The sequence below is a fragment of the Trichosurus vulpecula genome, chromosome 1, assembly GCF_011100635.1.
Source record: "Trichosurus vulpecula isolate mTriVul1 chromosome 1, mTriVul1.pri, whole genome shotgun sequence".
Taxonomy (NCBI): domain Eukaryota; kingdom Metazoa; phylum Chordata; class Mammalia; order Diprotodontia; family Phalangeridae; genus Trichosurus; species Trichosurus vulpecula.
The window spans coordinates 55,739,614-55,764,265 of NC_050573.1; the positions used below are offsets into that span (position 1 = coordinate 55,739,614).

A 24,652-nucleotide genomic window follows, 5' to 3' on the forward strand; every position below is an offset into this window, starting at 1 on the left:
CTGGCCCCACGGGCCCTGGTCCTGTTTCTGGTCAGCCCTATACTAGACCAGATGGGGAGATGGGAGGAGAGAAGCCAAGGCTCCTGACCTCCCCGTGCAGCCCAAGCTTCAGCGTGGCATCTTTGCTCTGTCCCTTCTGCCATATTCTGACTCTGTGCCCCTCCCACACATACATAAGAGACATAATAGACAGAAGTTTCTCTAGGCCAGGGAGGAAGCTACCAGGCAGGGGTGGGGAGAGTGGGGGAGCTGATGTTAGTTGGGCCCCACGGGGTTGGAAATGGCGAGTGGGCCAGGTTTCCCCCTAGCCTGGTTGAAAGAGCTAGGGCCTCTTCTTGCCACTGACCCAAATGATCCACCTCATTTCTTGCAGCCCTTCATGTCCCCTCGGTACCCAGCAGGCCCCCGGCCGTCCCTCCGAATGCCCAACCAGGTAAGCCTCTTTGCCTCCATTGGCGCACTCACTGAGTCTCCCCTGCCCAGGGTTCTGGGCCAGGAGGACCAAGGGTTAGGCTGGGCAGGGGCCTGAGGGCAGGCAGGGGAGGGCCTGGGGCTTGCTTTGTCCCTGGGCCTCATCTTTGGCACTCCCTTGTAGCCACCTGTGGGAGTCCCGGGCTCCCAGCCGCTGCTGCCCAATGCCATGGACCCATCCACGCGGGCTCAGGGTGAGTAGTACAGCCAGAGACCCAGGAGCCCTCCCTCCTCCTGGACCCCACTGTAGCTATCCCTGGAATCTCAGCCCCAGCTCTCAAAGGAAAAGGAGCCTTGGGGCTTCAGCAATTATTAAGCACTTACTACATACCTGGCATGGTGCTGAGTGCTGGAACTATACACAGAAACAGTCCCTGCCCTCAGGGAGCTGCCAATCTAACAAATAAATAACAATGTAGGGTCTATGGGGAAGGCCTCCTTTCAAAGGGGAGATTTGAGCTGTCTCAAAGACCTATGCGTTAGGCAAATCACCTTGGCAGCTGATGGAAGAGAAGTGGATAGGGGAGCAGAGTCCCCCTCATGGGAGTGGGAGGCTAAAAACTGGGGGAAAGCATTGGGGAGTACTTCAGGGGAGAGATTTTGGGTAAGAGAAAAGGGTGATGGGAGAGGCTCCTGCACAGTTCATACTGAGAGGATGGGGCTGGGCCAGCCATAAAGGGCGGTGGTGTTAGGAGAATTGTGCATGTGGATGAGAGACCACGAAGGTAGATGTGGCAAGGTTTGAACTGCAAAGGCTAGCAGTCATCATCAGAGCTGATCCCCAGCCTGGCGGCTGCTGTTGTTACCAATTCGGACCCCATTCTGATCTAGAACCGTCATTCCTAATCCCAGTCATGGTCATCAGACCACACTCTAGAACCCAGTTGTCTTACCCGAGTCTCCCCCTTTTGGCTGGGTGTTCTGAGGCATCCGTAGACACTAATCTTGGGACCCAACACAGCTCTCCTTCTCTCACAGGCCATCCAAGCATGGGGGGCCCGATGCAGAGGATGAATCCACCCAGGGGAATGGCGGGGATGGGGCCTCAGGTAAGGAGAGGGCCTTCCTTGGAGGGGTGGAGGGACTTCCGGGGCCTGGGTCTTCCTCGGCAGCCAAGCTCGGCCTAGCCTCCTAGGCTCTGTCTCTTCTTACAGAATTATGGCAGCGGAATGAGGCCCCCACCCAATGCCCTTGCTGGCCCCGGCATGCCAGGGATGAACATGTAAGGAAGCCAGATAAACTACCCTCATTGGCTGGCCCCCAGCCCTGCCCTCACACCGCAGCATTCTTGTGTGTTTGTCCTCACACATGTGCCTGGCTGTTGGTGTGTGTGTGTACGCACATGTGCCTGCCTGTGTTATACATCGGCAGCAATGCGTCCAGGCTTGCATGTGCCCATACTTGTATGTGTGCGTGCGTACACAGTTATGCCCATGTTTATAGGATACACCGTCTTATTTATACAAAATGTCTCGAGCGCATGTGTGGCATGTGTATGTGCTTGTAAGCATCCCATGGGTGCCATGTGTCTGCATGTAGATGGACATGCACGTGTTTGTACCTTTGGCCACTGGTGCCCAGACACAGCTCCCAGGTTGGTAGCCCCCTCAGGCTGACCCACCCCTGTCTGTTCCAGGGGTCCAGGAGGACGGGGGCCATGGCCTAACCCCAGCGCCAACTCAGTGAGTCTCTGGCAAGGGGTGAGGGGAGCATGGGCTGAGTAGGACAGACCCTCCCTGGTGGGGGGGGGCCTCACAGACTCCTCCCTTGGCATCACCTTCCTGGGAGGGGGTTGGAACCCAAGGGGCTGGCACACAGGAGGCCTCATACAGAGCTGGGGCTAACTACTATTTCCCCCCTCCCCCAGATAGCATACTCCTCCTCCTCCCCAGGCAACTATGCGGTGAGTCTGAACCCCGGCTTCACTGGGTGGGCAGGGGTCAAAGGTGAGGGTGAAGTCACTGGACTGGCTGAAGGGATCAGGTCAGAATGGGTCATGGTCTGAGAGAGGCTGGGGTGTTGGGTCAGAAGTCAAGGTTAGGCCAGGAGTTAAAGTGAAGTCACTTATTAATTAGGGCGGGCTAGGAGACATTAGGTACCTGATTTTATTCAGGACCTTCATCCTCACTGGTCTTGACCTCGCCCCCTACATGTCCACAGGGTCCCCCAGGAGGAGGTGGCCCCCCTGGAACCCCCATCATGCCTAGTCCTGGAGGTATAGTGGTTGGTGGCCTTGTGTTGGGGGTAGGACTTGGGAGGGGCTGGTAGGAATGACGGGGGAACTTATAGGAGGGAGGGCATTTTGGTGGGAGAGAGGAGGGAATTGGGGGGGGAGAAGGGTCTTTCCACACTCACTTCTCCCCAATTCCCAGACTCTACCAATTCCAGTGAGAGCATGTACACCATGATGAACCCTATTGGGCCAGGCAGCAACAGGCCCAACGTGAGTGACTTTTCCCCTTTTCCCCCTTCAGCCCCCTCTCAGAGCCCCATCCTCACCCTCTGACTCCCCAATACCCCGACACCTGGCTGAGTTCTCTCCCCCAGCATTCCCTAGCACCTCTCTGCCCTTTGTACCCCAGCTCCCAACCCCCCACCCACACTGATTCACCTCTCTCTACAGTTCCCAATGGGCCCTGGGCCTGAGGGCCCCATGGCAGCCATGGGGGCGATGGAGCCACACCACATGAATGGCTCATTAGGTATGTGACTCTCATCTGTGATGTTCTGTGTTTCATGCTCTGATATCCCTACCATTCTGACATCCTGTGTTCTAAGAGCCCTCCCAGCCCTGACATCCTGTGTTCTAAGGGCTCTCCCAGCCCTGATATCCTGTGTTCTAAGGGCCCTCCCAGCCCTGACATCCTGTGTTCTAAGAGCCCTCCCAGCCCTGACATCCTGTGTTCTAAGGGCTCTCCCAGCCCTGATATCCTGTGTTCTAAGGGCCCTCCCAGCCCTGACATCCTGTGTTCTAAGAGCCCTCCCAGCCCTGACATCCTGTGTTCTAAGGGCCCTCCCAGCTCTGACTGTCTGTGTTCTAAGGGCCCTTCCAGCTCTGACATTCTGTGTTCTAAGGGCCCTCCCAGCCCTGACATCCTGTGTTCTGAGGGCCTCCCAGCTCTGACATCCTGTGTTCTGAGGGCCCTCCTAGACATCCTGTGTTCTAAGAACCCTCTCAGCTCTGACTTCCTGTGTTCTAAGGGCCCTCCCAGCCCTGACATCCTGTGTTCTGAGGGCCTCCTAGCTCTGACATCCTGTGTTCCAAGTGCCCTCCCAGCTCTGACATCCTGTGTTCTAAGGGCCCTTCCAGCTCTGACATTCTGCATTCTAAGGGCCCTCCTAGACATCCTGTGTTCTAGGAACCCTCCCAGCTCTGACATCCTGTGTTCTAAGGGCCCTTCCAGCTCTGACAGCCTGTGTTCTAAGGGCCCTTCCAGCTCTGACAGCCTGTGTTCTAAGGGCCCTCCCAGCCCTGACATTCTGTATCCTGAGGGCCCTCCCAGCTCTCACCCTTTGTGTTCTAGGGGCCCTCTCAGCTCTCTCTTCTCCTCTCTACAGTCTTCTCCTGAAGGCCAGTGGGTTTCTCCCCCTCACCCCCATCCCAACCGTCCCATTCTCTGCCCTTCCCAAATTCCAAGGTTCTGAAGGCTGTACTGTGGTTGCCAAGTTCCCTCTAGTGGTCATATGTGGTCACCACAAGAATAAATTTCAACAGCTGGTTAGGTGGGATCTCATTGTAGCAGGCAGGGCTCTGGGCTCATCAGTGGGAATGGGTGGGGAGAGAGGACTTGCCCCAGCCCTGGGTGGTGGCTACCGGTGAGGAAACAGGACTGTGCCCCAGACTTGAAAAGTACACATACGGGGAATCTGAGAACCGTTGGTTTAGACCCAGAATGCTTCAAGAGAATTTAGAGGAAGAAATTAGACCCAGAGTCTAGACAAGGTGGCTGTGTCGCTGACTTTCTATGTGATCCTGGTTAAGTCTTTTCCTTCTCGGAGTCTCCATGTGACCAGCTTTAAACCTAGGGATTGGATTTTTCTGAAGTCCCTCCCAGCCCTGACATCTTGTGTTCTAAGGGTCCTCTCAGCCCTGACATTCTGGGTTCTAAGGACTCACCCAGCTCTGACATTCTGTGTTCTAAGGACTGTCTCAGCCCTGCCATTCTGGGTTCTAAGGACTCTCTCAGCCCTGACATTCTGTGTTCTAGGGGCCCTCCTAGCTCTGACCTTCTCTGTTCTAAGGACTCTCCCAGCCCTGACATTCTCTATTTTAAGGACCCTCCTAGCTCTGACATCCTGTTTTCTAAGGGCCCTCCCAGTGCTGACATTCTGGGCTCTAAGGGCCCTCCCAGCCCTGCCATTCTGGGTGATAAAGACTCTCCTGGCTTGAAAAGGCTTCCTGAGAGGCTGGGGAAAGATTTCACAGAAGTGATGGAATTTGAAGTTTAAGGAGAGTTTAGGTGAGGAGAGAAACATTATCAGTCAAGGCAATGACCTGAGTAAAGAACAGCCTGTGGATAGAGACACGTTGGTTATGGGAAGGAGGAGGCGGGGGGAATGGTGGAGGCTCAGGCCTAGTTAATTCAGCTGGTGAGTTAGTTTGGACTTTGCCTTGGGGTCATGGGAAGCCCCCAAAGGAGTCAGAACCAGGATGGAACCAGAGTGGGCCTTTGATTTAGGAAGCTGGATGTTCAGAGCAGGCAGGTGATGGCCAGACATGAGGGAGCAGGCAGGTGATGGCCAGACATGAGGGAGCAGGGAGGAGTTCCGGATTGGGACTCTGAGGTTTAAATCTTAGCTTTGCCACTTACTACCTCTATGACTGTGACCAAGTCACTTACCTTCCTCAGCTTTTCTTTAAAATGAAGGGGTTGGTCTAGCTCTGAGGTTCTTAACCTTTTTTGTATCCTGGGCCCTTTGGGCAGGCCCCTCGTCAGAATTAAGTTTGAAAAATAATTGAAGGAAATGCTACATTTCAGTTAGAGGTTAGTGAAAATCAAGGTAATTTTTTTTTCCCATCCAAGTTTATGGACCCCTTGAGATTCGTCCATAGAGCCTTTGGGTGGGGGCCAGGCAGAGAATCCCCTCCAAACTGATGATCTCATGAGCCAGCCTGGGCCCAGTCCTCCCTGGCCTTCGCCTGGAGGCCTCAGTGGAAGGGGAGCTGGTTGCCCCCTGAACTGACTATTGCCGAGCTCGCCAAATTGTGCCCCTCTGTCACTTCCCCAAATTGTCCCTGCTTCTTCCCTCTGGGGTCAAGCCGAACCAGGCCAGTGCCTCTTCCACATGAGAGAGCCCTTGGACTGATTTGATGATCGTTATCTTCCCATCCTGCCAGCAGAACATCATGCCCCTTCCCCCGCCCCCAAGTCCTCCGTTAGTCAAGCGAAACCTCCTTGTCTCCTCCTGGCGAGGTGACCAGCCCTCCCGCCACCCTGCCCCAGCTCCGTTTGCCATCTTTCCTGAATGCAGGGCTCGGCACAGTACTCAAGGTCAGGTCTGAGGGGGAGAGGGCAATGGCACAAGCTTCATTTCCCCCACTTTGAACACGAATGCAACCTTAGCTTGACTTGGCTCCTTTGGCTACCGAGATAAAATTAGTTGACTCATGCTGACCTGGTGGTTCAGTGAACACTCAGATCACTGACACAATGGAAACACAGTTGGTGCTTAATACGTGCTTCTTGATCGACAGCCACATCTTCCCCATCTTGTGTGGTTGATTTTTTGAGCCCAAGTAGAGAATTTTATATTGCTCCCTGGCCTACTACATATTGGCTCCTATTGGCCTAGGCCTGAGAGGGACCTTAAATATCATTCCCATTAATTTTGCAGAGGAAATGGAAGCCCAAAGAAGTTAAAATAATTTGTCCAAGGTCATACTGATAATATGAGTCAGGGTTTGAACCCAGGTCCCTTGCTCTGAATCCTTGTGTACACCAAACACATTCTAGCCTATTGAGATCTTTGTGTATCCTGAGACTGCCAGGCCTGGAATCAGAAAGAACCGAGTTCAACTCCAGCTTCAGACACTAGCTGTGTGACCCTGGGCAAGTCACTTCAGTCTGTTTGCCTCAGTTTCCTCATCTGTAAAACGAGCTGGAGAAGGAAATGGCAAACCACTCCAGCATCTTTGCCAAGAAAATGCCAAATGGGGTCATGAAGAGTCGGACATGACATGACTGAAAAACAACAGAGAGAGAAAGAGAAAGGAGAGAAGAGATGAGCAATTCTATCCAACTTTATGTGCCATCTGGGTCTTGTTGAATAGCCTCAGGCCAAGGCCAGATCCCTGAGGCACTCAGCTAGAGACCTCCTTCCCCGTTTAGAGCCCCCTGCTCATTCTGATACTTCGGGGTCTGGTTATTCAGCCAGTTCTGTATCGAGACCCTACCACCATAACCCTGCCCGCTTCTCTCCATCTCCTCCACAAGGAAGGCAGAAGAGATTTTGTCAGAGGCTAAAAATCCAGAGCTTGGCTAAAAAACACAGTCTTTTCCCTGATCACATAACCCTAAGAAAAAATGACATGAGGTTAGTCAAAGTTCTGCTCAGCCGGCCTCTGCTTGAAGACTATGCAAATTTTACCCTCTCCTTTTGGAAAATAGCTTGTGGCACCTCTCCAATTCTCCAGGCCTTTTTCTAGATCTATCATTCATTAATTTATTTATTAAAGAGGCCATTCTTTGCCTCATTTTTTTTTGGACGGGAGAAGGCAGGGCAATTGGGGTTAAGTGACTTGCCCAAGGTCACACAGCTAGTAAGTATGTCAAGTGTCTGAGGCTGGATTTGAACTGAGGTCCTCCTAACTCCAGGGCTGGTGCTGTACCCACTGTGCTACCTAGCTTCCCCCTCATTTTTTTTTTATTAAGCCTTAGTCACTGAATGGGCGCTGCCTCAGTCAAACTGAGACCTATTAAAGACCTTAGCTTGAAAAGGCCAAGGTCCCCCACTGCATCCTGGACCATCTCCAGTTGTCTTGATCCATTTCTGGCCACTGGACCCAAATGGCTCCTGAGAAGAAAGTGAGGCTGGTGACTCTGCACAGCCCTGCCTCACTTAAATCCAACTCACTTGCATGTCATGGCAACACCTTCCTGATGTCACCATCCTCTTAGAGAACGAAGGACAAACAGCAGCAACATCTTTCAGAGACAGATCAGTGATAGTTACTGGGCAGTCACACCTGCCTCTTAGCCACTCCCCTAAGTTAGGGCCTGCTTAATTAAATTCATTAAAGGTAACTAGGTGCTCTCTTATGTGGCTCTCTTATCTCCTGGCTTATCGAGGAATCCCTACCAGTCATTTTTATTTTGTCACTCTGAAAATCCTTCTTCTTGGTAGAGGAACACCAGAATAAGAATTGAATAGTTCTGCCTTGTCTCCATCGGTCATTTGACAAGTATCACAGTCAATCAATAAACTTTTTTTTAAGCGCCTACTATATGTCAGGCACAGTGCTAAGTCCTGGGGATAGAAAGAAAGACAAAAGACAGCCCCCACCCTCAAGGATCTCTCAGCATAAGGGCAGGGAAGACGAGCCTTGGAGGAGGCTAGGGATTCGCCAAGGAGGAGGTGAGGAAGGAGGGCATTGTAGGTAAGGGGAAACAGGTAGGCTAGCCTGGGCACAGGAACTGGAAGAAGGGGACGTTCAGGGTCAGTAATGAGAAGCAAGCAGCAGGCAGGTTTGGCTGAGCCGGCGATCTCGTGGAGGGGAGTGATAGGTAATGAACCTGGGAAGATGGGCTGGAGCCAGCCCATGGAAGGCTTTCAGTGACAAAGAAGGGAGTTGGTGTTTTGTGTTCAAGGCGAGAGGGAGCCGCCAGAAGTTTCTGAGCAGCGATGGGACAGGGTTAGCCTCTTGTTTTAGGAAGGCCACTCTGGCCGCTAGCCCTGTGGATGGTGGGCCACATGCAGAGACCGGAGGCCAGGAGATGAGGGTGTTTCAGTCTTCCATCAGGAGCCTTTATTCATTCCCTCAATGCTGATGCCTTTTCTTCAGGACTGTTTCCAGTTTATCCTGTCTATATCTCCGTTGTACACAGTTGTTTGCCTGTTGGCTTCCTCATTAGAATGTAAGATCCTTGAGGGCAGGGGCTGGCTTTTGCCTTTCTCTGCATCCCCAGTAGTTAGCATGGTCCTTAGCATACAGTAGGGGTTTAATAAATGCTTTGTTGACTTAGCGCTGGATGAGACCGTAGAATCCATCTGCTTCAACATTCCTTATTTTGCAGAGGTGGGAACTAGGTGGGAACTAGGTGGGAACGAGGCAAAGAGAGATAAGTGAACTTGTCCCGGTCAATTAATTAAAATATTTGAGCCCAGTTCTTTCTGGCCCCAAGCCCCAAACTCCATTCAGTACACCATGTCACCTCTTAAACTATTTAAGGAGATTCTAACAATACTCCAGGTAAGAGGTGACAAGGGATTGGGGAAGGGGTGGCCCAGTGAGTAGAGCTGAGGAGTTAGAAGAGAGAGGAAGAAGGATTTAAGACTTGGTGGTGATTTGAACCCAGGAAGATGAGTCTGTCCAACTCCAAGCATGGCACTCTATCCACTACATCACATAACTGCATTGTTAGGAAGACCTGAGTTCAAATCTAGCCTCAGGCACTTACTAGCTGTGTGACCTTGGGCAAGTCTCTTAACCTCTGCCTAGGAGGCAGTTAGGTAGTTCATTGAATAGTATGCTGCGATTGGAGTCAAGAAGACTTGAGTTCAAATCCAGCCTCAGATGTTTACTAGCTGGGTGACCCTGGGGAAGTCGCTTAACCCTGTTTGCCTCAGTTTCCTCATCCGTAAAATGAACTGGAGAAGGAAATGGCGAACCACTCCAGTATCTCAGCCAAGAAAACCCCAAATAGGGTCGTGGAGAGTCAAGACACAACTAAATGACTTAAATCCTCTCAAACGCTTCCTAACTGATGTGATAAGCAAGTCACTAAACTAGTCTGTGCCTCAGTTTCTCCTGTCACATGGGGAGGCCAGAGTGAACAGTCTCTAATTTTAGATTCCTTTCTCCGACCTTCCTCTCGCCCCAATCTAGCTTTGTCAAGTGCCTTTTGTTGTCCTCAGACCATTCTGACCTTGTTCTCAGTGGGCAATGCCCTGCCCTTGGATCCGCCCGTCATTACCTGCCCTTCCTTCCTTCCTTCCCTTTGTTTTCTTACACAGAGGTTGGGTAGTGCCAGCCGGGCTTCCTCTTCAGTATCACCCGTTTGTCTTCAGATTGCCTTCCTGAGTGCCTCTCATCCTTTTGGAGTTCATTAGCCTGGCAGAATTTTAGGCAGAATTTCTACTTAGACTTGCTCTGACCTTTGAAGTCTCCACTCTCACCGTCTAGGACACGTGTCTGTTATTCCCCTTCCTCTGTCACAAACTCTAAGATGGTGTGATAACTTTCTTCCAAGGTTTCCATCCTTGACAAGTGGTTACTCAGCCCTTGTTCCATTCCTTCTAGGAACAGGAACCTCATTACCCTACGTGGCTCATTCTTTGGGACGGCCCTTAGTTATCGTTTGGAAGTTTTTTCTTATATGTGAACTGAAATCTGTCTCTGTGGCTTCCACCCAGTGGTACTAGTTGGGAGAGCCTGGAGGTGGGGAGGCCTAACCCCAGGATGCATGGGAGGAGAGACTGGTGTTGGTGGGTAAGCTTGGAAGCCTAAGCCTCTACCCTGACCTCAGCCATTATCCAGCTTTCTGTTTTTCTGCACAGGCTCAGGTGACATGGATGGGTTGTCCAAGGTAAGGGAAGTACCCTGACTGCTTCTGATCTGGTGATGCCTTTGACCTCTGCCCCTTCCTCATGACCCCCTCCTCTCCAAGCAGGAACACAGAATGGCCCATGAGGCCTCCTGGCCTCCTCCCTCCCCACCTTGGACTCCTTCCCCTCCCGTGTCCCTTGCTACTGGATAGACACCGCCCCCCATCATTTCCCCTCAATGAAATCCCCTTCTCCCTGCCCTCTCAAAGGCTGGGTGGGCCCCAGGGTGGGCAATGGGGATGGGACCCACTGACCGGGGGGATCCCCCCACCCCCAGAACTCTCCGAACAACATGGCCGGCATGAGCAACCCCCCAGGCACCCCACGGGACGACGGCGAGATGGGCGGGACCTTCCTCAACCCCTTCCAGAGCGAAAGCGTAAGCGACCGTGCCAACCCTCCCCCCGCGTCGGGCAGGAGGGGCCTCGCGGGCAGGCCCAAGCGCGGTGGCCGGGGGGCCAGAGCAAGACCGTGACCGCCGGGCCGGGCCGAGGGGCACCAGGTGGGAGGGCCGGCCGCGGGCAACCCCTATTCCTCCCTACCCCCTCCCCTGCCCCCAGGTCTTCCTCTCTCCCTGCCCATGGGCACTGCCCACCTCCTGTGTCCCATCTTGGGCATTGCCCCCCTCCCATAGGCACTAGTGCCCACCCCCTACCAGGGTGCCCAGCTCCCGGGAGGTTTGGAACCCCCTTCCCCTGGGGAGGGGGGGGGCGGGAGGACTGGGAAAGCTGGAGCCGAGGAGAGGAAGAGATGGGGTAGTAGCATAGCCCCTGGGCTTGGAGTCAGGAGGCCTGGGTTTCAGTACCACCTCTTAATAGCTTGCCAAAGTCCCCTGAGCCTGGGCTTCATCTGTAAACTAAGGCAGCCCATGCTTGTGCTCCGTGAGTTATAGGGTTGTTGGTGGGAGCCCGTACTTTGTAAACCTGGCTTCCCCAGAAGGAGGAGTCATCAGTTATGATTGGCCTCTGGTCAGTTCGGGGGATGGTCTGCATGACCTCTCAGGTCCCTTCCAGCTGTGAATCCCTGTGATCCTGGCTATTTCTCCCCCGGGTGGGACGGGGAGGGAGCCTCATCTCCTTGGAACAGAAGCTGAGTCCCTCGGCCCGGCCCTTCTGTTCTCTCCACAGTACTCACCCAGCTTGACCATGAGCGTGTGATGAGGACAGCACCACCCTCAGCCCTGGCCCCCTTGTAAACTTGTGTATTTAAGGACCGGATACCCTCCCTCCCCTTCTCCTCCCCCCATACACCTCCTTTCCCCAGCCCTCTCAGACCTCACCCGTGGGCACCCACTGGGGTGTCGGCATCTGGGCGTCTGGGGCTGGCTCCTCCATCACCCCAACCTTGTGGCCTTTTGGACAAGCTGGGGGTGGTGGGGGTGCTCCAGAACTCTGACTGGGGTGGGGCAGTGAGTTGCCCCTCCCTGAAGTCAAGGCAACCCAAGTTGGTCTTTTGGGCCTGAGGAAGGGGCAGGCAGATGGGAGGTTGCTTCGGACATTTGGACAGAACGAGGAATGGGCTGGGCCATCCCTTCAGCCTGGGGCCACTCTGACCTTCTGACAGCCCCAAGCCCTGGGCCAGGGGAGGCTGAGGCTGCCCACCCTCTGCTGAAGTGCCCCTGGTTTGGGGGAAGGCAGAGCAGCCAGAGCGTTTCCGGCCAGGGGCTGCTGCCCTCTCCACTCCTCAGTGCCCATCGGGGGCCCGCAGGCCTGACGTTCATGCACCAACAACTTTACTTTTATACCGCGAGGACCTCAGAGACAGACAGATGGACCAGAGTCCATTCCCCCAGCTGTACAGCTCTTCATCCCGCTGGGGCACCCCTGGCCCATTCTGCTCGTAGGGCTGGGGCTCAGGCCGTGGGACTGGACATTCTAACTCCACTGCCAGAGCTGTTAAGATGGAGCCATGGGAGGGGGTGGGAGGAGGGTGGGGGAACCTGCATCAATAAATGGAATTTGATTTTTTTTCATAACCCGTGGGTGGCTCCTGTGTCCTTCCCTGCTTCTCAAGTGCCCAGGCTAGTGGAGGTGGCACCCACCCCAGCTCTGTAAAGGCTGGTACTGGAAATAGGTTAAGAATAGACCACAGCATGCTAGGCAGGGTGAGTTGCCCTGAGTGGGGGAGGTGGTCCGGCATAGTCAGGCATCTGGAAAATCATAGGATCATAGATTCAGAGCTGAAGCCATCAAGGGCAGCCCCTCCCCCCATTTTACAGATGAGAAAAAACTGAGGCCCAGAGAGGTTACTTAATGTGCCTGGGCTAACAGCTAGTGTCTGAGGCAGGATTTGAATTCAGGTCTTCTGCACTTTAAAACTAACACCCCACTGTTTAAGATGTCTTCAGCATCTAAGGAACAACCACTCTGTGCGTGGTTGGGGCAAAACTTGAGACAGAGGACTCTAGGAAATGAGGGGTTTGGGGGACTCAGAAACTGGGGTGTCCAAAGGGGGAGCAGGGATTGTGGTAGCACAGATCAAGCGCCGTGTGCCCAATTTTGGGGGGGAAAGAAAAGTGACCCAAAAGGAAGAAAGGTCCAGAGGAGACAGCAACAAAGACGGGCAGGATGGAGCAAACTTTGGGGGAGGGTCCCAAAGGAATGAAGGTCTGGTGAAGAAATACGCTGCTGAGTCCAGAGAAGGCTGGGGGTGGCGGGTAGCGAAGACGCAGGAGCTGCAGGATGGCCCGTCGATGAGAGCCAAGATTTGTTCCGGCTGGCGGGGTGGACAGAGCATCAGGCCTAGGGTACGGAAGACCCGGTCTGAATCCAGCCTCAGACACTCACTCGCTGGGACCCTGGGCAAATCACTTCACCTGTTTGCCTCAGTTTCCTCGTCTGTAAAGTGGGGAAAATAGCGCCCTCATCTCCCCAAGCTGTTGTGTGAATCAAACCACTGAAGCACTGAGCACAGTGCCTGGCACACAGTCGCTACTGTGTGCCAGCTGTTATTATTCTGTGCAGCCCTAGGGGAGAGAGGCGGGGGGGGGGTGGGGGGGGACATTTCAGGGAGGCCAACTAAGGCCTGTTAAGAATGGCTCCCTTGGGAGGTAGGTTCTCTCTCCATCGAGGTCTTCAAGGAGAGGCTGGGTGTGAGATGGCAGGGGATGGCTGCCAAGATCTCTCCCGACCCAGAGTTCTATGATTCTATGGAAGGTGAGAGAAGGGATGGGGGGGAGAGAGAGACAAAGGGGGAGGAGAGAAAGAGACAAAGGGGGGGAGAGAGAGACAGGGGGGGAGAGGAGAGACAAAGGGGGAGGAGAGAGTGAGACAAAGCAAAGGAAAGGAGAGAGAGACAAAGGGGGGAGAGAGAGGAGAGAGACAAAGGGGAGGAGAGAAAGAGAGAGACAAAGGCGGGGAGAGAGAAAAAGACAGACAAAGGGGGTGGGAGAGAGGAGAGAAAGTGGGCGGGGGGGGGGGAGGCAGAGAAGGAGCAGCCAGCCTTGGGGTGGGGGGGTGTGTGTGTGGGGGGGAGATGTTTTCAGGAGAAAGCCATGGTCTGTGGAACACTGGAAGACGGGAGGAACAAATGTGAGAGAAGCGACAGTACAGGGCCAAGGAGAACTGGATAGGGTAACGGAGGCTTCCAAAAGGCATCAGGGAGACCGAGGAAGAAGACCAGAGACCTCCCTAGGCTAGTTACAGCCCAGCCTCCCCCCTTCCCCTCCCCCCTCACAGGCAGCTGAAGCTAAACAGCGTTCTGTGTGGGGCAAGGGAGGCTCTTATCAGGTGGGACCATCCTGGGCCTAATGGAGTCTTTGGAGGTGAATGAAACGAACCTCTAAAGAGATGGGTTCAGGGTCCTGGAAGATTGTCTAGGACAGGGCTGAGGCTGCCGAGTGAGACTGCATGAGATGAAGTTATCTGGGGGTGAGATCAGTTAGAAGGGACCTCAGAAAGGATTGAGTCCAAACCCCTCATTTGACAGATGGGGAAACTGAGGTGACATGACTCAGCCAAGGTCACATAGAGACTAAGTATAAGAGACAGGAGTGAAAGCGAGACCCTGGGAGAGAGTGTGAGCGTGAGTGTGTGTGTGTCCCCGTCTGTCCTTCTTGGTACCACCCTGATGGAATCACATAATCTAAGAGCTGGACATGACCTCCCTGGCGTAGTTCACAGAATGACAGGGGCAGGGTGAGGCTGCCTGTCCGGCCACCCAAGGTGGCTTCCAGGAAAAGAATCACCCCTGGGCTTAAGGCAGACACCATTCTCATGCCAGATTTATTGTTTTTGGAGAGGCTAGATTCAGTCGCCATGGTGGGCACCATGCTAAGGGGTAAGACTGGCAGGGATCACTGGTGAAGATGCCAAGGCTGCTAGGAGGTAGGGGCATGCTGGGCACTCATGTGTGGTGAATGCCCATTGGTGCCACCCACATAACCATTGTGGGGAGAAGCTGCCGCCCCCTTCTTCCTGGGCACAGGGTAGGCAGGGGCTTCAGCACCTTCACGTCGAAACTCACTGCTCACACGCTCCATCTTGTGCTCCAGCAACATGTGGTTTTGGGGAGCAAGACCCACGCAGGCCCTGGCAGGACAGAAGGGACGCCATCAGCCCTGGCTAAGAAGAGAGCCTCCTCCCACTCCTGTAGCCCAGTGCCCAGAGCAGTCCCTTCCCCACACACCCCTGTGGGCTCTCACCTGAGAATGTTCTCGATGCAGCTTCTCTGCCGGAAGAGGGCATTGACCACGGGGGTACCGGGGGGCACCATCGGGGCCTTGCAGAGGAAACTAAGAATGGACAGCACGGAGTGGAAGTTCTGGAAGTGGGGGTCGCTGTCAGTGCAGAAGGTGATACGCTGGCACAGTTCCGTGAGGATCACTAGGTCCAGGATGATGGGGCTGGCCAGGAGGGAGTCCTGGGGGCACGGGGCAAAGGAACCACTGGGCACATGAAGGAAGCAAAGGAGGGGTGGCATAGCTGGGCATGGGGAGGAAGGGCCCCACCTCCCAGGGGCCCCTCAAGCACTGCCCACCCACAGAGCCAATTCTTCCCACCCTGTACCTCGCATGTGTTATGCAGGACAATAGTGTTGGTGCCCCCAAGCATGATCTCTGACGTGTATTCATCCAGGGCACGCTTACTGTCCCCCACATAAGGGACATATTTGATCACGACCTGGGGAGAAACGGGAAGAGGAATGGTATCTTGGCCTGTCTGGTTTTGTGGGAGAGGGGACATAGACATCATCATCACGTCACTTACAATGGGAGAGACAGTGTGCTGTAATGGTTAGAGGGCCAGCTCCATCAACATATGTGGTTCTGGGGGGAAGCCAGGAGGACTTGGGTTCAAATCTCCTCTCTGACACACACTGGCTGTGTGACCCAACAGCACCGTGCCCGGCACACAGCAGGCAATTAAATCGGTGTTGGCTGATTTGACATAGATGGATAGATGGATGGATGGATGGACAGACAGACAGATAGATTGACTGATAGAAAGAGGTACAGCTATAGATAGATAGGTATCTCTATATAGATATTTAGATCTATATATAGCACTTTTAAGGTTTGCAAAGAGCTTTACATATAAGATCTCATTTCTATTCACAATAACCCTGGGAGATGGATGCTATTTTCCTCATTTTACAGATAAAGAAACTGAGGCTGAGGGAAAGTTAAATGACTTGCCCAGGGTCACACACCCATTGACTAGGTGAGGGAGGGAGTGTTTCACATTTGTCTTGGTATCCTTTGAACGGTGCCTGGCACGCTTACTAAATGCTTAATGACGGATTGATCATTTGGAGCCTAGGTCTTCCTGACGTCAGGTTGGGCGTTCTAGCCACTATTTTCAGCTCTACGTTGTCTTCTACTCCTGAATTCTCTGCCCCCCTACTCTTATCGATGGTCTTCTCTTGTTAAACCTCAGCCCTGGGTCCACTATCCACCTCCTCCTGGTACCTTACAAAATGAACATTATTCAACGTCAACCAGGCCCTCGCTGCAGCAAGGCAATCTTTTTATTCCTGCCTAGCTGATTTCCCTATCTCACTCCTCACAGAATCTATTTCTTTTCTCAAGCCTCCCATATCTCCCCCTTCTCTCTATCTCTTATAACTTTGCCTCTTTACCGGGAAAACTGAAACCACTTGCTTCTCTCCGGCCTCGTCCCCTAATCTTTCACCCTCTCCTCCTTCTCGCCAAGGCCAACCCCTCCTGACACGTGCGTGCGCTCCAGAACCATTGCCTGCATTCTTGCCATTAGACCACACCCTCAATCTTCAATCTCTGCCCATCAAATGGTTCCTTCCCCATAGCCTTGAAATGTGCCCTAGTCTCCGTAGAAACCTTCACTAAATCCTACCGTTCTCTTAAAGCACTGCTCCCCACCCCCATCTCTTCTCTAAGCAACTTGAGTAAGTAAATTGGTGATTGCCCTGCTCTCTTCTCAGCCCTTTCTAGACTGGCTGCTGACCTCACTGGCCTGAAGCTGCTCCGAGGGGGGCTGCACTGGACACTGGTGAACGCCCTCTCTTACTGTACAGTCTCCTCTCTGGCTCTCTCCTGGTTTGCCTCCGACCTATCTGGCCACTCCTCAGTCCCCTTTCCATATTAACCCCCTAGATGTGTTTCTCCCAAGGCTCTGTCCTGGGCCCCCTCCTCTGTTCCTTTTACACGCCTCAGGGACTTCTTCCACTCCCAGGAGTCTGCCTCTTAGCTTTGTGCAGACCTCGTCTACACCCAGCCCCACTCTCTCTCCTGAGCTTCAGTCCTACGCCGCCAATTGTCAGAAGCATCTTAAACTCAGTGTGTCCACAACAGAACAACTCCTCTTTCCCCTTTGTCCTCCCCGCTTCTAAATTTTCCTATTTGTTTTTTTGTCTCCCAAGCATATAACCTTGGCATTAATCCCTGACTCCTCACTCCACACCCAATCTGCTCCCAAATCTGGCCATTTGTATCCAATCCTTTCTCCTCCACTCTTGCAGCTACTGCCTAAAATTCAGGTCCTCCTCACCTGCCCCCTAGATTACTGAAGCAGCTAGGTATTATGGCGGCTATGATGCTGGGCCTGGAGTCTGAAGACCCGAGTTCCAGTCTAGCTTCAGATATGTACTAATTGTGTGACCTTGGGCAAGTCACTTGGCTTTTGCCCAACTGTAAAAGATTGTTATAAGGACCTAATAAGTTAGTATCTGTAAAGCACCTAGCACAGTGCCTGGAACACAGTAGGTACTATATAAATGCCAACTATGATATTATTATTAGTTATTCACAAGAGGCTCTTAACTGGTCTCCCTCCCTCAAACTTCTCCCTACTCTGGTTCATGCTCCACACAGCTGCTAACCCAGTTTTCCTTCAACTCAGATCTATGTGTCTCTCCTCCTCCACCAACTCCGATGGCTCCCTAGCACCTCTGGGATCAGATTTAAATGCTGCTTAGCTTTTGAAGACCTCCACCACCTTTACAGCCTAAGCAGACCCTCAGTGATCCAGTCAGGTTAATCTTTTCTTCTTTTTCATACAAGGCACTCCTTATCTCCCACCTCCATGCCTTTGGACTCACTGGCTGCCCCCATCCCTGGAAGGCATTCCATCCTTACCTCCATGGAACAGTCAAGCACCACCTTCTGCACGAAGCCTTTCCCATCCCACCGATGCAAATGCCCTCTCTCCCTCCCTCCCCAATGAACTCTTCGGTATATGTCTGTATTTATCACTTTATATTTATGTTGTACATGTATTTTCATATGCAGTTGTGCATACCCCCCACCCCTGCCCAGCCCTGGTCCCAATTAGGATGTATACTCCTCAAAAGTAGGCCTTGTTTCATTCTTTGGTCTTATATTCCAAGGGCCTGGTACACCGTGGGGAGTTCATACTTCTTGACTGATTAAACTGATACTACCAGTCACAACTATGAAGTTACCTCGACTGGGTTGTGCTTGGTCAGTATATCCATGTGAGCTCATGTACACACACATCCCAGGCATCACATATTGATGCACACACACAGGAGCCAGGTCTTACATGTGCACGCACACACACATCTCAGTTCTCGCATACTGATGCACACACACGCACACACAGGTCCCAGGTTTTACATGTGCATGCACACATACATCTCAGTTCTCTCATATTCATGCACACACACACATGTCCCAGGTTTTACATGTGCATGCATGCACACACACACACCTGTCCGCAGCAGAGCCCCAGTCCCTCAGTTCCCCCCTGCCCCACACCAGCCCACATGGATCATTCTGCCACACAATTTCTGCTCATACGCACACAGTGGTCGGGCTCCTCCCCAGGGCCATACAGCAGTGGGTTGCTCTGCACCATGTCATCCACAACATTGCTCTTAGAGACCTCCTTGGAATGGAACTGCTTTGGGGCTGACAGATTCCGGCCGTCATTGTTACCCAGGTGGTTGTAGCTAACAATGGACACGGTCTGCAAGAAAGAGGTGGGGGGGGGGTGCCTAAGGAGAGGGCTCTGTAAACCTCTTCTCACTGCATTCCAATTGTCCTCCCTCACCACCATCCCCAACATCCCTCTGGAAATGAATGTGATCTTTGGCTTGGTTCCCCACCCCATCACCACCCTCCATCATTCAAGGAAGTAGAAAGAGCTTCGATGTGGGCAGCCCGAATTAAAGCTGTGGCTCTGCTACTGACCTTGCAGGGAGGGTGAGTAACTTCTCCTTTTCTGGGTGTATTCCTTCAACTATAAACTAGGGCTGGGTGAAAGACCCTCTCACCTCTAAGAGTCTGTATCCACTTTATGTTCTAAGGTCCCTTCCAGCTCTATGTTCTCTGTGCTAAGAGTCAAGTCTAGGGTTCAGCGGTGACATTCTGCATTCCAGCAAGGCTTTGCCAAACCCTCTTACCTTCAGGCCAGCACTAATGAGGAAGTCGACAAGCACAGATTTGATCTTGGTTTGGCCAGACTTGAAGTCATCTCCTCCAATGAAGACCCGTCTCTGCATGGCTAGCTCTATGGCACCTGGCACAAAGGTGTTCTGAGGAGCACCATTGAGGTAGGCGCAGCCTTCTAGGATGCTGGCTACCGCAAACAGGGTGGAAGGGGACACTTCCAGGTCCCGCTGTTGGGGGTGGGAGAAAAAAACAGAGAAAACATCAGAATGTCAGAATGGACAGGGTCCTCCTGACATGGAATGTCAGGGCTGGGAGGGACCTTAGAACATGGAATGTCAGGGCTGGGAGGGACCTTAGAACATGGAATGTCAGGACTGGGAGGGTCTTGAGAACATGGGATGTCAGGGATGGGAGGGGCCTTAGAACATAGGATGTCAGAGCTGGGAGGGACCCTAGAACATAGGATGTCAGGGCTGGGAGGGACCTTAGAACATGGAATGTCAGGGCTGGGAGGGACCTTGGAAGAGGGAATGTTAGAGCTGGGAGGGCCCTGAGAACATGGGATGTCAGGGATGGGAGGGGCCTTAGGACACAGGATGTCAGAGCTGGGAAGAACTCTCATGATGGTTCACTACTCCTGGAAAACTATACCTCAAACCCAACACCCTTCAGGAAGTTTTCTCTGATACATATTTTTCCCTCCCCACTCTAACGCACATGGTTACTATGCATCCTGATTTTCCATTCTGGTGTCTTACCCCCTTGCTAGAGCGTGTGCCTCATGAGGGCAGGGGCCATGTCTTATCCCCCTAAGACCTGAGTGTGGGGCTCTGTACAGAGTGAACGCTCAGTGAACATTTGTCAAATGGATGAATGTGGAGTGTCAGAGCTGGAAGGGATATCTGAGACACTGGATTCAACCTCTCTATTTTGCAGAAAGAAATGAGGTTAAAAAAGGGAAAAATCCCTACCCAAGGCCAGACAGTAAGCTGATAAAGCTGGGGAACATGGGACTAGAAGCCAGTTCTCCAGATCCTCGGCCCAGAGGCCTTTCTGTCCTACAAGAAGCCTAGGCCAAGCTGCCCTCACCCCAGGCACCCCCGGCCCCCAGGATCTCTCACCACCATGCCCGCACCTCAATGGCCTGAAGCAGGTTTTCAGCCGTGTCATTGAGCCCAGGCACCACATCACAGAAGCACTCGGTGTTGGCTGTCCACAAGACGATGACCTTGTCCACCCCACTGCTGGCCTGGAACTCACGGATGTCCCTGCGAATCTGCTCCAGCTGTGGGGAAGAGTGTAACAGCCGGGTGTCTCCCAGGGTCCCCGCCAGTACCACTGCCCCCTCGATGCTCCCCCGTGCCCCTCCCCAGGGACAGGCACCCACCTGCTGGGCCCGAGAGCCAGGAATGAGGTTGTCCGCTCGGCTCTCCTGATTTGCTGCGATGAACTTGGGGATGTAGACGGAGGGCCGGGGACGCAGCTGTTCCATATGGGGCCGCAGCTGTTCCTGCAGTGCCCAGTCTAGCACCTGTGCCCGCTTCATGGCCTCTGCCAGGTTCAGGGAAGAGATGTCCCAGCCTGAGGGGGCACCATGTTGTCACTGTTCAGTGGGGTCATTCTCTCCCCACCCCACCCCCAAACCAGGCTCATAGGGAAAGGACCTTAGAACGTAGAATGTCAAAGATGGGAGGGTTCTTGGAGCACAGAATGTCAGAGCTGGGAGGGCCCTTAGAACACAGAATGTCAGGGCTGGGGCAGGGGCTTACACAAATGAGGGGTTTGAATTTAGGCATAACAAAGAGGACACTGGAATTGGAGATGGGATGGACCTGAGTTTGAATGCCACCTCTGACACTTACTAGCTTAATGACCCCAGGGTCACTTTAACCTTAAGTCACTTAACCTCTCTGGGCTTCAATTTGCTCATCTGTAAAATGAGGGGGTTGGAAGTGTTGGCCTCCATGGTCTCTTCTAGCTCTCCATCTATGGTCCTAGGATCTCTAGTGTTCCTCCCAGCTCTTAATGTTCTCTGTTCTCAAGCCTCTTCCAGCTCTGGTTCTGGGTTCTGTAATCTCAGCCCCCAACTAGGTTACCCATGGCCCTCGAATCTCTCAGTAAGAGAAGGGGGATTTGGGAAGCCTCCGGGTTGTTGGTTCTGATGCACTTGGATAAATGAACCACTGGATCACGATTCAGAGCCAAAAGAAACCTGGTCAACCCCATCATTTTATAGACAGGAGCACTCAGGTCCAGAGAAGTGGTGACTTGTGCAAGGTCACCTGGGTAACAAGCGGCAGAGAGAGGGGAATCTAAGCCTGGGTCCTCGGTCTCCAATTCCAAAGCCATTACAGCTCACCAGGCCACCTCCTGCAGGAGACGGACACCAGTGGCCCAGGACATAGAAAGGACCAGTGCATCCAGCCCCTCCACCTAGAGGAGTTCATAAGCGACCCTTTCCAAGGTCGCAGTGATAACTTGGGGGCAGAGCCTGGGCTAGAATCCAGGCCTCCTGATTTCCCCTCCCGTGCTCTTTCCCCTACACTGGGACTGGCTCCAGACTCCTGCTGACACGTCAGTCATCCCCGGGCCCCAGTGTTTCCCAGACCCGCCTGCTCCTCCTAGTCCCATCCCCCTCTTTGCTCACCATCGAAGACAATATCATTGGGCGAGACCATGGGCAGCAGGGCCCGGAAGGGGACGTGGATGTCTTGGCCATGGTCATCACTGCCCAGGCTTACCGTGGCAGCTTGCAGCAGGGAACCGTAATAGTTGGCTTCCTATTGGCAGAGGGGGGGAAGGGGGAGGGGTGCCTTAGAGCCCAGGCCCCCCCCAAGTGCCAGGTCCCCACCCCCTTGTCCCCCACCAGCTAAAGTTCTTACCTTCTTACCAGTCTTGGTCATCCAGGACAGATTAAGCCGGTTGGCCAACACAGCCGCTGTCACCGTGGAACCGTTGTTTCCTCCCCATCCCACTAGCATGACCCCCAGTCGGGGCACTCTCAGCTCAGTACGGAATGTAAAGTGGGTAGAAATGGGGTGCACCTATTGTGTGGGGGAGGAGGGGTAAAACAGGGAGAACTGAACATCTTTAACCTGTCTTAGGGCTCTGCCCCATCCTGACCTGGGCCACCTCCCTCCCCCACAACTCCATATATTTCTATATCCCTCCAAAGATCTAAGATATCTTGTCAACCCATCCCAGGATTCCCCCAAGCCTCCCCCACCCTCTACGACCCAGCCTATAACTTCTTGGCTTCAGGCCTGGAAACTGCCCCACCTCCCCATCCCTTTGGGATCCTATCTTTTCTCCCAGTTCATCCCAGGGTGCTCCTCACTGTCCCTGCTTTCCCATAGCCCCTCCCAAGGGAACTCTGGGACTGACTGCTTTGTCGGGAACACGGCAGGTGGGAGGCGAGGGACTCGGGGTACCTTAATATTGCCTCCATCCTGGCTGACTCGGGTTGTCTGGTACATGTAGCGGGCCTGGATGAAGTCAGGCCCATAGGTGACATCTGGGCTCTCCACCACAAAGGTCTTTTCCATCTCCACTTTGGTCTCTGGGGTTCTGGGAGCTACCTGGGAGATCAGGGAGACTGGAACCTGTAAGGGGGGGATGAAACTGGCCTCAATTCCACGAGGAGCCCAGCCTCCCTCCCAGCCCCACCCCTGCCCCTTCCTGCAATGGATGGGACAGGGTGACCCTGTCTTGGGTACACTGGGACAAAGGGAGCTGGTTGGGTGAGCGGGATGGAGCCTCTCGACTTGGCTCAGCCCAGCACCACCCCTCTACAAGGTAAAAGGGCTCGCACAGGATGTTCCTTCTGGGGTATCCTAGAGCAGAACACAGAGTTCGGTGCTTGGGGGTGGGGTTTGGGAGAGGAAAAAGCTGTCAGGCCACACCCCCCACAGGTTTGGGGGAGAAGGGGAGGGAGCAGAGAAATGGGAGGAAAACGAGCTAGAAGGGGAAAGAAGAGTGGGGAGGAGGGAACAGGAGGGAACTGGAGAAAGAGGAGGGAGGAAGGAGAGGAGGGAAAAGGAAGAAAAAGGAAGGAAGTAGGATGAGAGGAATGTGGAAGAGGAGGAGGGAGAGAAGGAGGAGAAGGGGAGAAAGAGGAGGGAAAGAAGAAAAGGAAGAGGAGGAGAGAGGAGAGCACGGAGGGAAAGAAAGAGGAGGTGGCGGAACGGGGACTGCCGGGCGGCCGGGGTTCCGGACCCCGGGGTCCCCCAGGTGGCTGGGGAAAGGTCTCCCCTGCCTGCCCGCGGCGGCTCCCACTCACCGGGGGGCTGGCGCGGTGGCGGCGGCAGCGGCGGTGGCGGGGGCCTGGCTGGGGGCAGCTGGCCGAGCTGGGGACATGGGACGCGCGGGTCTCTGGGGTCCGGCTGGCGGGTGAGCGGGCGCGCGGGGGCGGCTCGGGCTCGGGGCCCAGGGGAAAAAGGCGGCCAGCCCCGCCCCGGCCCGCTCCGCCCCGCCCCCAACCCCCTCCGGCCGAAACTTTCCATCAGCAAGCAGCTCCCAGGGCCCGCCAGCCCCCCAGGAGCTCTTGCTTCCCCCCGCAGATGCACACGCGCCCCCGAATTTCCAGTGCCTACTCTGGAATAGGCCCGATTCCTAACACCACCACCGAGCCCCCTCTGCCCCCCCCCACGCAGTTAGGGGCTCTCTAAATCCCCCGAACCTTAGATTTGGGGGGGGGGATGGGGCAGATGAAGATTGGACCTCACGGCTAACAAAGAAAACAACACAAAACCTCGTGGCAGGGAGGAAGGTTAGAGCAGAGAACCCCGAGCGAAAGAAACTGCCCCCATTTCGCAACTGGGGAGGAGGCGGCCCAGAGATGGCAAGACGTCTCATCGGGGGTCGAGCCCAACTAAACTATGTTGAATGCGTCCCCAAATGAGGGGGTGACCCCGGAAAACCTCGGCTCTCGGCCCAGTCGTGCTAGCGACTCACTGTGTGAGCCTGGGAGGGAAATTCGGGTCTACGGTGTCCCCAGATCCAAAACCCGGAGAGCCGGACACCTATGGGCCCCAGAGGTCCTCTTAGCCTTACATTGGACATCTAAGTCATTTCCTGGGCCTGGTTCCCCATGTGCAAAATGAGGAGAATATCACCTACCTCCCAGAGTTGTTTTGGGGTACAAAAGAGATTGCAGGTAGGACAGGGGCGGACGGACAGACAGTCCGAGACCAAAGAGCCTGCAGTCTGCCTAGTGCTGGAGGGGAGGGGAAGGACTATCAGCCCCCTCAGCTGTGCTGTATCAGCAGCTGATAACAGGCGTGAGAACCAGGCACTCACAGGCAGCAGCAACAACGGACGCTCTCACAGAAACAGGGGGTGGGGGCTTGCTTCTTGGAGCCATACACCACCCATCTTTCCGGAGAACTTCGGAAAACAAATGGCCTTTGGGGCTAAAACTTTCCATGCTGGCCCTGGGCCCAAAAGGTGGATTATTTTGGAAAGTCAGAGAGCTTGCGGAGGGAGGGGATGTAATTCGACGTTGCATTCCAATCCAACAAACACTTATTAAGCACCAACTATATATGTTCTAGGTGCCAGCTTCGGCCTTAACAGAACACGGGATTG

The 24,652-nt window shown here is 53.9% G+C and overlaps 2 protein-coding genes across 7 annotated transcripts in view; one reads left to right on the forward strand and one right to left on the reverse strand.

The window, feature by feature from the left end:
- SSBP4 (single stranded DNA binding protein 4) overlaps positions 1-12,214 on the forward strand; it is a 48,408-nt gene extending 36,194 nt beyond the window's left edge. For 2 of the 5 annotated variants that reach the window (XM_036741598.1, XM_036741601.1), the window contains 11 exons: positions 374-433; positions 596-665; positions 1,450-1,520; positions 1,626-1,693; positions 2,108-2,153; positions 2,339-2,374; positions 2,632-2,686; positions 2,844-2,914; positions 3,095-3,173; positions 10,189-10,217; positions 10,514-10,711. In XM_036741598.1, coding sequence (XP_036597493.1) covers positions 374-433; positions 596-665; positions 1,450-1,520; positions 1,626-1,693; positions 2,108-2,153; positions 2,339-2,374; positions 2,632-2,686; positions 2,844-2,914; positions 3,095-3,173; positions 10,189-10,217; positions 10,514-10,711 — 783 coding nt within the window. Of the gene's footprint in view, positions 1-373; positions 434-595; positions 666-1,449; positions 1,521-1,625; positions 1,694-2,107; positions 2,154-2,338; positions 2,375-2,631; positions 2,687-2,843; positions 2,915-3,094; positions 3,174-10,188; positions 10,218-10,513; positions 10,739-11,363 lie in introns of those variants that run through there. The other 3 variants (XM_036741600.1, XM_036741599.1, XM_036741602.1) reach the window with 3 other exon arrangements.
- Positions 12,215-14,430: 2,216 nt separating this feature from the next.
- Positions 14,431-24,378, reverse strand: ISYNA1 (inositol-3-phosphate synthase 1). 2 transcript variants are annotated; one of them, XM_036742423.1, is made up of 11 exons: positions 24,185-24,378; positions 22,498-22,668; positions 21,949-22,110; positions 21,714-21,846; positions 20,454-20,647; positions 20,202-20,351; positions 19,078-19,293; positions 18,477-18,641; positions 15,243-15,356; positions 14,879-15,096; positions 14,431-14,765 (listed from the first exon to the last, which is right to left on the reverse strand). In XM_036742423.1, the coding sequence occupies exons 2-11, from the start codon at positions 22,609-22,611 to the stop codon at positions 14,555-14,557; spliced, it is 1,677 nt and encodes a 558-aa protein (XP_036598318.1). In that variant the 5' UTR covers positions 22,612-22,668; positions 24,185-24,378; the 3' UTR covers positions 14,431-14,554. The 2 variants fall into 2 exon arrangements, with proteins under 2 accessions (XP_036598318.1, XP_036598335.1); XM_036742440.1 differs by lacking the exon at positions 24,185-24,378 and adding an exon at positions 23,346-23,467.
- Positions 24,379-24,652: the final 274 nt, after the last annotated feature.

Excerpts from the sequence above, each read along its gene's own strand:
- ISYNA1 (XM_036742423.1), bottom strand. The coding sequence starts at position 22,611 with ATGGAAAAGACCTTTGTGGTGGAGAGCCCAGATGTCACCTATGGGCCT. Across the intron at positions 22,111-22,497 it reads AGGATGGAGGCAATATTAAG|GTGCACCCCATTTCTACCCA; the intron begins GTACCCCGAGTC and ends CCCACACAATAG. Across the intron at positions 15,097-15,242 it reads TCCTGCATAACACATGCGAG|GACTCCCTCCTGGCCAGCCC; the intron begins GTACAGGGTGGG and ends CCGTGCCCCCAG.